This window comes from Poecilia reticulata, chromosome 15, assembly GCF_904066995.2.
Source record: "Poecilia reticulata chromosome 15, P_reticulata-male-v2, whole genome shotgun sequence".
Classification (NCBI taxonomy): Eukaryota; Metazoa; Chordata; class Actinopteri; order Cyprinodontiformes; family Poeciliidae; genus Poecilia; species Poecilia reticulata.
The window spans coordinates 12,409,816-12,420,444 of record NC_088844.1 but is presented as its reverse complement, the minus strand read 5'-3'; the positions used below and the strand labels follow the sequence as shown (position 1 = coordinate 12,420,444).

General features: G+C 40.6%; 1 protein-coding gene across 2 annotated transcripts in view; it reads left to right on the top strand.

The window, feature by feature from the left end:
- Positions 1-4,641: 4,641 nt before the first annotated feature.
- The window catches only part of dachc (dachshund c), a 32,711-nt gene continuing 26,723 nt past the window's right edge, over positions 4,642-10,629 (top strand). For both annotated transcript variants that reach the window (XM_008429266.3, XM_008429265.3), the window contains exon 1: positions 4,642-5,866. In XM_008429266.3, coding sequence (XP_008427488.2) covers positions 5,283-5,866 — 584 coding nt within the window. In that variant the 5' untranslated portion in view covers positions 4,642-5,282. The remainder of the gene's footprint in view (positions 5,867-10,629) is intronic.

Sequence of the window (10,629 nt, the reverse complement as noted above, 5' to 3'; positions counted from 1 at the left end):
GCTTATCATTCAATAATGTCGGTGGGATTCGGTTGTGTGGATAAAGTTACAATAAGGATTGAGTTTAAGATAAGATTAGCCTTTCACAGGCTAAAGTAAGCTACTTACTTGCTTTGACCTAAGTAGATATACATACTAAGCAGCTGTGGTAGCTATACACAAGCTATGTGTGTAGTAAGGAAAGTAGATATTAGCTGCCCCCCAAAAAGACTCCACAAGTGACTGAAGGACGTCACCAGATTGTTTGCGTGATCGTCTTTTTCCAGGCTCGGGATTTGCAAAGGTGACCTGAGAGAGAGCCTCCTGCAAGTTACTTATATGTTTTTGTTTGGCTTTTTAAATTCAGTGGCAGCTTCATGTGTACATGATTCACTGGCAGTCTGGAAACAGAGGTTTGGAGGCTACTCTAATTTCAGATGAGAGGGACTACATGAAGTCTGGGTAACCTGTGAGTGTTTTGGTACAGTTAAAGAGTGCGTTGTGGTACCTATTTTCTTTGAGTACAGCACAAACAATATGTACCTTGATGCTAGAACATCTGGAAATCTCTAACAACCAAAAAAAAAAAGTTATTAGATTTGCGGCTTTATTGAAAAAAGTGTTTCTAAAAGGGTTTGATTACCTACTAAATATAGAAATTGCTAAATTAGTAACAAGGGATGAAGGTCTTGAGGAAGCAATGGTCTCAAAAGAACTGGCATTGACTCCATGCCTGATACTATGATCTTTTCTACTTTTTGTTTTGTTTATCATGCAACTGTTCTCCAATATACTCTCAGGAATTTAGCTTAGAGATTGTTAATCAACTTGTGGCTGCATTTAAAGGGGCACTATTAGGTAAAGTCGACATTTTTTAGCTTTGCATCATGTTATAGCATAATTCCCTCATCACAAACGTACCTGGAGTGTTCCCTTGATTCTTCATGCATGTTTGAGAAATCCTTCCATCTCCTGTGACAACCACTCAGCTGTCAAAACACCTGTGTGGCTCTAGCGCCGCCTTTGAGGCACAGCTCCTCCTCAGATGCAATTTCAAAACTGCCAAGCTTCTCCCCCGTGACATCCCCACTCAGCTCCTTCAAACTAGCCAGCATCAATTAGCAAACACCTGGTGAAACTAGGCATCTACTAAACTCATTAAACAAGCTACTTCTCAGTGCAATGCTGGCTAAAACTGGCTGTTAGACGGTTAATAGAGGAGAGATGTTGTGATGACTTCCTGAAGGTAGAGCTTCAGAAGAAACAGTTTTTAAAGAGACAGAGGCTTTGGCTTTAAATCAGGAAGTGAAATTTGATATATACAGCATTTTTATAACAACTGAAGGTAACATAGTTACTTGACTGTGCTATAAAATGTCGTTATGTTCCTGGAAAATAAACAATTCTGCCCTGTTAATAAGTTCAATATTCAATTATTAGTTTAATATGAAGACGTTGTCTTAGTTGAGTAGTTAACTATTTGTATTTACTAAAGCCAACAAAACCCCATGACACTTGCTTGTTCGTGTTGCCAGTACTCCCATTGTATTACATCTTATATCAATGATTCTTATGTTCACTATCCCAAATCAGGAGCTTTTTTAAATTTAAAAAGTATAATTTATTTTGTAAAATCCTGCATTGGAATCTAACTATTTTGTTGCTGTTATTATTTTGTTGAAATAACAAGCGTGCAATTGTTGTAAATGAAATGCATACCTGACCATTTACTTTATTTAATGTGAAATATTTCTGGCTTTAAGACATTTTTTATTTTATTTTATTTTATTTTTATTTTTATTTTGCTGAAAACCTACCCCAGTATGCTGGGTCAAACCTATAACCCAATTTTGCTGCGTTAAATTAACACTCAGGCAGGATCGCTACACATTTAAGTCAGGACAGGATTCACAACATGTCCCACATTGGGTTATTTTTAACCCAGAGTGTTACAAAGAATAAGCCTAAGAGGTTGGATCAGAACATTTTAACACCTATTAAATACTCTGCGGTGGGAACTTACCACATGAATCGGCTCTGCTTTACACAGACGGCATTATCGGTGTGTTTTCTGCAGATGGAGAAAGAGAGTCGTGACATTTCTTTTTGGCGAGGAAAAGGCCATACTCAGCAGGAGTTATCAAAGGCAAAAAAGTAAAAAGTTCGAGTTAGCTATCTCTCTCTCCGTCTCCCCCCCCCTCCTCTCTCTCTCTCTTCCCCTGGAGATACTCATGTTAAGCATAATTAAGCAGATTTGATTAGCATCAAGCCTGGCTTCCTCTCTTGACTTTTAATGAATGTAAATCTACCATCTACATCCTAAAGATTAATTTCTGCCAATTAAAAAACACAAGAGGGCTTATTCGAGAGTGAGAGAGAGAGAGAGAGAGAGAGAGAGAGAGAGAGAGAGAGAGAGAGAGAGAGAGAGAGAGAGAGAGAGAGAGAGAGAGAGAGAGAGAGAGAGAGAGAGAGAGAGAGAGAGAGAGAGAGAGAAAGAGGGAGAGAGAGAGAGGAGAGACAGAGGGGGGGAGTAGAGTGTTCGAGTCCTTTGAGTTGGAGAACAGTCGGAGTTTTATCCTCTTCCCTCTTGTCTTATGGTGAGATGGTCTCTGGAGATCTGTGACTCTCTCTCTCTCTCTCCCTGAAGATCATTATCAACACAATGTTCCGTGAAAGCCACTTTGAAAGGACTGCAAGCTCTATGTAAATGATGGCAGCGTGTGGATGTGTTAGTGCCTGTACAGAGAGCAGGTAAGGAGCTCAGTTCATAAAGAAAAAAAAGATAAAAACGTATTGACCCCCCCAATGTGCTTGATCTTGTTAAGTCTCATCCAAATACCAGATTTAACAAACAGCAGGTGCGACAAACTTAAAACGGAGTGATCTCTTTGATAGAAAAAAGAGACCCGACTTAATTTTTCTGGGTTCGCGCATCTGTCATGACATGATGAAATCAGGTATAATTGCTACATGATTTCTCCCACGTTTCATTACGAGTGTTCTTGCTTTCGGATTAAAAAAACAGCTGTAATTTAAAATGATGCATACTCCCCCCCCCACCTGTTCATTTTGCAAGCTTTTATTAATAACACTCAAATCACATAAAGGTCAAGCACTAATTGGAAACCTATAGGCATTTCTTCACAGTCAGGGCCTGTTTTATGAGTTGAGGGGGGGGGGGAGCAGAAAACCTTTGATGAAAATCTTTTCCTCCTCTCAGTACAGTCAAAGAGAGTTGGGCTGTGACAGCGTACGGACCGACAAAAGTGTTCTGGGCAAATTCATCTCTGATTAAAATTCTGGTTATCTTTTCAAAACACTTTCACAAGCTTAAACTTAAACCCTAATGCCTATTCAATCAGATTGGTCAGATTTTCTGAAGACATAAAAGTCCATTTAGTACATTTGAATATCAACAAAAAATACATTTATCACAGCAATTCAAATAAAATAAAAAAAAACATTCATGTAGTCATTTATGTACATTCATTGCATATGAAGTGGTATAAAGCAGGCATTTGTGGTGTTAATTCTGATGGTTTACAGTTAATGAAAGCCCAACTTGAGATTCTGCATTGAACTAATTAAAAAAACAAAGATTTTTTTCAACAAAATTCTCAATGGCCCAAATAATATGTGCTCCCACGTAGAGGTAGGATAAGAACAAAACAACATTGCAGTCCTTTTCCTTCTAAGCTTAGGTAAAATGGTTCTGCCTTTGTCTTTGGTTCAATTTTACACCTTGCAAATCTCCCCTGCCTTTCTGACTTCCTCCAAAATCCTCTCAAGTTTAATGTTCCTCCTCTTACTTCACATGAACACATTTTTTTCTTTCACTAAACCTTCCAGTGGATACAGCATTCTTATCAGCCAGCTTTTTTTCCCGCAATGACCTTTTGTGGCTTTACATAAAGTTCTGTTGGACAACAGTCAAGTCAGTCTTCCCCTTGATTATGTAAGCAACAATATGGCAATAATCTCGATTCTTAAAAAAAATGCTGGCATTATGAGAAATACGTATTTTAAGAGACAGTAAGGGAAAACAACCAACTGAGAGAAACACTTGAAGTATGTTATACTTTAAGTGTATATTCTATATATTCACACTGTTTGTGAATATACATGTGTTTCAGACTATGAAAAAAAAACAGACGAAATACAAAAGGCAGTTTTTAAATAGTGCTTTTATGTAAAAGTATAATATAACTGCCCCCACAACCTCATAACTGCTTGCGTCACTCTTATCAGCAGGAAATGCATTTGAAATACGTCTTTATTCCAGTCACATTGTTAATGAATAACTACCATTAAAAACATGTTACAGTGGCAAAAAGTGAGAGGAAGAACAAGGTGTTTTGCCCAGAGTTTGGAAATTTGAAATAGCGAAAAACTTTCTTTTGTTTGTTCCTATTTATTACTTGGACCAAATTGCAAATAACACCATACATTTGGCTATATTTAGATCTTATAATTCATTTGGAGATTAATAATAATTAGATAAAGGACAGAGAGAAGTACTTTCATATGTAAATGGGTAGATCTTGAAGATCTTTCATTTTTATTTGAATTCAAAACTATTACTCAGCTACGTTTAGGTAGTCTTTTAAAAAAAACGTATTAAGTCTATTTAATCGGGCATAAAAAATACAAATTGGCATCTGGCAGAAAAAAATCAACTGATTATTAGATTCTTGTTTCGAACTGCAACAAACCGAGACTGTTTCTCCATTTTTGTTGTTTTTTTTAAATTAAAGTTCTGGAGCACTATATTGTCTTTACATCATAAACATGGATGTGAGTTTTCAGAATGTAATCCATTTTACTTCCAATCATGATGCATTAATTAATCTTAAAGATTTAAGAGGATCTCTAGAAATGACATAAACACCCCGGATTGTATGCCAGAAGCATGTCAAGTTTCATTAGGGGCTTTAATGTGAAGGTGTGTTTTCTCATAAATAAGCTTATCAAAAGTTTAAGTAGGCTAATCTTTGCTCTCTCTCCCCCTCTCCTGTCTCTCACTGTCTAAGAATCAGCCCAGGCTCCTCCTCCTTATGATAATTTGACAGTAGCATCTCCACTGAGTCAAGCCTCCGCTCATTCTGATTCAATAATGTGATCTCCTTTCCACACACGGACCGTGTCTCCTCTCCTCTCTTCTCTTTTTATTCCCCTCTCTTCCCAGAGACGCCCAATGCACACTTCACGCTCCCAAACTTACTTTCCATAATAGTTGACTTAAACTTTTGCTTTTCTTTTTCTTTCTTTCATTTTTTTTTTACTTGCGCTCTTTTTCACCGACAATGACTACCATGGCAACTCCTGCCACTCCGACTCTGCTTCCCGCTGCTCCACTCGGTCACCACCCGGTACCGAGCTCCGTCTCCCCGGCCACCAACTCTCCGCCACCCGCCGCCACCTCCGCCGCGTCCTCCCCGGCTCCACCGGTGGCGCACCCGGCGCTGCTTCACCAGTTCCGGGCGGACCTCCTGCTGCCCAACGGGACCCCGCTGAAGGGCGGCGGAACCCCGCTGTCCGCCGGAGCCAAGCCCGTGTACGCCACTGCGTCGCCCGTGGAGAGCACGCCGCAGAACAACGAGTGCAAGCTGGTGGAGGTGAAAGGTGCCAAGCTGGCCTCGTTCACGGTCAAAGGCACGGAGCTCATCTGTCTGCCGCAGGCTTTCGACGTGTTCCTCAAGCACCTGGTCGGCGGGCTCCACACCGTTTACACCAAGCTGAAGCGGCTGGACATTAGTCCGGTGGTGTGCAACGTGGAGCAGGTCCGGGTGCTGCGGGGGCTGGGAGCCATCCAGCCCGGGGTGAACCGGTGCAAACTCATCTCCAGGCAGGACTTCGAGACGCTCTTCAACGACTGCACCAATGCAAGGTGAGCTGGGGGAGGTGGAGGTGACGGCGGGGGCACACGGAGTGTTCATCCCGGTGTTGCGACTCCCGGTGTTGTTTAAAGTGCGACTGGTGCAGCAATGTTTATTTTTATTTTTAACTCAGCTCACTTTTAAAAAGCGGAAAGATAATGAGTTTAATTACTGTTCTTATTTGTGCCCATTTTAAACTTTTATTACCATTTGTATGAGTTTGTCATGTCACTTTCCTCTCAGTTTGCCTAACCGTTCCCACTCGTTTTAATGTAAACGGGGCTCGTTGAAGGGCAAGTTTGTCATGTTATAGCTTACTGTTAATGGAGATAAAAGATTAGAATGCCAACAAATGTGTTTTGATGTACTTCGGAAGTTGAATTAGTAGATAAAAGACTCCAGGTTCAGTTAAATGATTTTCTGCCAGTTCTGTTAAATGCATTGAAAATGGGCAAGGGCCAGTATTAGATCCTCACCTGTGTGTGCGTGGGTTTTCTCCGGGTACTCCGGTTTCCTCCCACAGTCCAAAAAACATGACCGTCAGGTTAATTGGCCTCTCCAAATTGTCCCTAGATGTGAGTGTGTGTGTGTGCATGGTTGTGTGTCCTGTGTGTCTCTGTGTTGCCCTGCGACAGACTGGCGACCTGTCCAGGGTGTACCCCGCCTCTCGCCTGAAACGTTGGCTGGAGATGGGCACCAGCACCCCTCCCAACCCCACTGAGGGAAAAAGGGTGCAAGAAAATGGATGGATGGAGTATCATCACGTTGGCTAAAATTCACTCTTTATGTAAAAACAATATAACTTAATAAAATCGCAACCCCTACTCTTGTAAACTCCATTTATAATATTGATTGTCAAAATTGTAAATCTATAATTTCTTCCATTTTTATAGTTGGTTTTAAATATATTCAGGAACACTAGTTTTCAAACGTTATATTATGTTTTTATTTTGTTACTATTATCAGTTTCAAACGTTGCATTCAAAGGAGTGGACCCCCTGTATTCACGGGGTTAGGGGTCACAGCCGGGGTCAAAGCTAGCATCCGCGAATACTTAAGAGCCCCTTCAAAAATGCTTATATTTTAACAGTGGAAACACCAAATATGTTACATATACGTTAATACGCACAGTGAGAACCCGTCATAGCAGAACTGCAGGAGTTAAAATCCACTCATCTCCGTTCTTGTAGGAACAGCCAATCAGCGGCAAGAAAAATGAATAGCGCTCCTGGATTGGCTGCTTTGCAAGCGCCAATCAAAAGCTTGCCAAGTAGCATTACGCCTAGGACTTTCAGCTTCCGCCTCATTTTCATTTTTGACAAACTTTCCAAAAAATTAAAAGAAACCCCAAAGCTTGTCAGATGGACATAGATGAAAAATACTTGAAATTGCATTCGGATATTTAATGGTTTTTATTGTGATGATGGTGAATGGTACGAAGTGAAAATTTATTCTCGTTGTCTTTTTGGCTTCAACTAGTGAACACTAGTGCAGCTACACAGCTGGATCTTAAACAATCATGATATTGTGTTTGCAGACTTAATTAGAGTTAACAAGTTTATTCAAACTGACGAGTTCATAATGATAAACGTTACAATAGTGGCTGATTTTCATTACAGATTGTAATTTCATGTCAGATTTAACTTAAGTAGGAAAGATGGGTGACAGTCCACAAATTTCATCACCATCACTTTTTATTGCAAGGAGAAATTGAACCAATCAAACCTCTTTCTCGGAGGCCTAAAAGAAAGTTATAGGAGTCGTCTGTCAGCCAGCTGACCAGCAGTGCATAGCAACACGCAGAGGAGAGACAGTGTTGCTTCATTCTCCAACACCAGCTTCTTTCATGTCATTTCACGAGAAGGACTTTAAACCCATAGGAATGGTGTGAAGGCAGATCTTTGCCGTTTTGAGAGCGTAACTTTTTTTTAAGACATTAGCATACCTTGATGCTGGTAACTGGTCCATGCCTACTTGCCTTACTTCTTCTCCTTCCAGGCCTGTAACTAATTACCATTTTATTGGATGATAAACGTCTTGATGGCTGCGGTGATGTTGGCGATAATGAATTTTTGTAATCCTAATAAGAAGAAAGAAAAAAAAAAACCACTCTCAAAAGTTTGTCATGTTATCACTTACTGTTATCTCTGTCTCACTCTGACACACTCTCTCTTTGACACACTCTCACTTGCACACATTGAATCTGACACTGTCATTCTGAGAAATTGATTCTTCACAGAAATTAATTAATTTTCATTTGGCCCCAAGCGGCAGCTTAAATCAGGACAAGCTCACTCACTCACTCGCTGATCCCCTTCGCTTTCTCTCCTTCTCCCATCTTCCTTGCCTCCCTCTCTCCCTCCTTAATAACTTGCTGTCTTATCATATCAACACTCTTTAGCCCTGAGCATCAGAACAGAGGAGATGATTAAATGAATTCTCTGTATTTATGATGCGATTATGTAAATGAGGTGTTTTGCAGAACTCCGGTGGTGACCGACTGCATGGGTCATCAGTTCCAGCGTGGCGCAGAGATGTTTGGATAAAGGGGACTAAATTGGCTGGGATTTGCGGCTTCCCGGTGCCTCGGCCTGCTGTTGTGCAGACCACATGCTCATGACAGTGTGAGCTTGAATCCAGAGGAGTTGTGGATTATCTCTGGTTTAGAGAACTCATATTGTTTGATGGTTAATCCTTGCTACTTGGAGCATGGATGATCCAATTTACACCTGCCATTAACTTTGGATGGAGGCCGCATTGAGATGTGCACAGATGAACACGCGGAGGACGTGCGGAGCTCTTGCCTATTTCCGCAAATGTTCTCCTTTTCTTTTTTTTTTTTTTCCAAAACCGAAGCAAGAAGTTCGGAGACGAGCCTTAACTTGTGGATTAACCACCTGCTCTTAAGCTTTTGCAGCCCTCCAACCAAGACAAAAATCCGGATGCGTCTTCTTCTTCTGGTTGCTGCGGGATGTCTCCTGTGTCTGGTGTTAATGGGAGCGTTGTTATACAACCCCCCGAAAATACACAGCCGCTGCCGTCTCTAATTATCCACACAACACTCAAACAGCCTTTAGTTAATGAGATCTGAAAACATCACTCGTCTGAAATCTTCAAACAACTTGCCTGATTCTTTGTCTGAGGGCTTCAAATGTGCTGCGGTAGCCATTAGCATCAGTACCCCCACCACCGCCACCACCACCCCACCGAGTGCATTAGAAGTTTTTAAGTGATCCCTTGTGTGGATGGAGAGACGTACAGTAGCAGGTAAAACAAAAAAAAAAATTGAATCTCAAGACGGTTCGGGTCAAAGACGGAAGGGAAACCTAAAAGTTTCAAGAAGAGTCCCTGAGAATATGATGATATGGCTTTTTGACAGACTCGCTCAGATTTCTGTTACTGATTAAGACAGACATCACTTATTATTTTCCAGTTCAGGATAAAGGTTGGGAAGAGACACTGCCGAGATGCCTGATAGTTTTACTAAATGTTTTTGGGTGCTTGTTTAATCATTGCTTTAAACACTCAGTGAATGTCAGAGCGAAGTGTGAGGCGCTTTGCTGTCCTTTGGACTAGATAAGGCGCTAAACAAGTACAGGCCATTTCCTATTTCTTCACTTTTTTCAATATTGAAGCAAAGTCTCTGTTCATAATTGTTTTACCTTCTTTTCTTTGTCCTGCCATGTTCACACACACACAGCCTGACCACTGACTCGTCACACAATGAAGATGGGCCAACTTCACCCTCACTCCAGTTGTAATTCATGCATAGGTGGCGCAGAAACACACCCTCTTTCCTCACCGACTGCCGGCGCGCACCAACTCGCACGGTCACGCCTGCGTGTTTTGCTGGCTTTGCCGCTAAATGACATTAGTTCCACTGAGGGAACACGGCGTGTAGGAGGCAACCCGATCCGCCGTCCTTTGCTCGTCTCCCCCTCACAAAAGGAATAGTTTCATTCTCCATTTGGAGAGAGAGCACACCAAACAAAGTCGCTCAGGTCAAACTGGGTGTATTCGTGACATGTATGTGTAGACATTATGTATGCAGTGTTAAAAATAGTCTTTCCTTCTGTGCGTTACATTAAAATGTTCTGATGTACCATGGAACAAGATCTCACTTTTTTTTTTTTTTACAGAACAATATTTAAAGAGCAACACATGGGTTCTCTATTTGTGCTCGACAATCTTTTACACATGACATGCTTAAGTTAAAGTTTCATTAAAAACAGATAAAAATGCAGTAAGATTTGCACAAAATCAACAGCAGTAGCGATGAAGCTTATTTTGTTAAGCGCAAATAAACTTTCTTGGGATTTTGTGTGACACCAGCTTCATGTGCTTAAGATGAGAGTTAGTTTGCTAAAAAAACATTAAAAAAGAAGCAGACATGAAGCTGCTGACACTTCTGTTGGATGTTCGTAATGAGTAATAAATATTTTTTATTGCGGCAGCATAAAATCCATTCAGACGGAGTGAATTTATTCAGTGGGGTTAAGAACCCCATGTAAAAGAATAACAGGTGTTCTTTTAAAGAAAAATAGTAAATTGCTTGAATGTTGGTAACCCAATCAGTTCCTACTATTGTAACTGATACATTTCTTTCATTTTGTAGCTAATTTTCTTAAAATTACATGTTCTATGGAATGTGATCTTGGTAATCCATGACTTTCAGTGAGAGACGGCTGACACGGACTTGAAACTTTATCGCAATTTTCGCTGAATTTGTTGCAATAAAGTGTTGATAAAATATTGTTCAAAAATCATAACCATC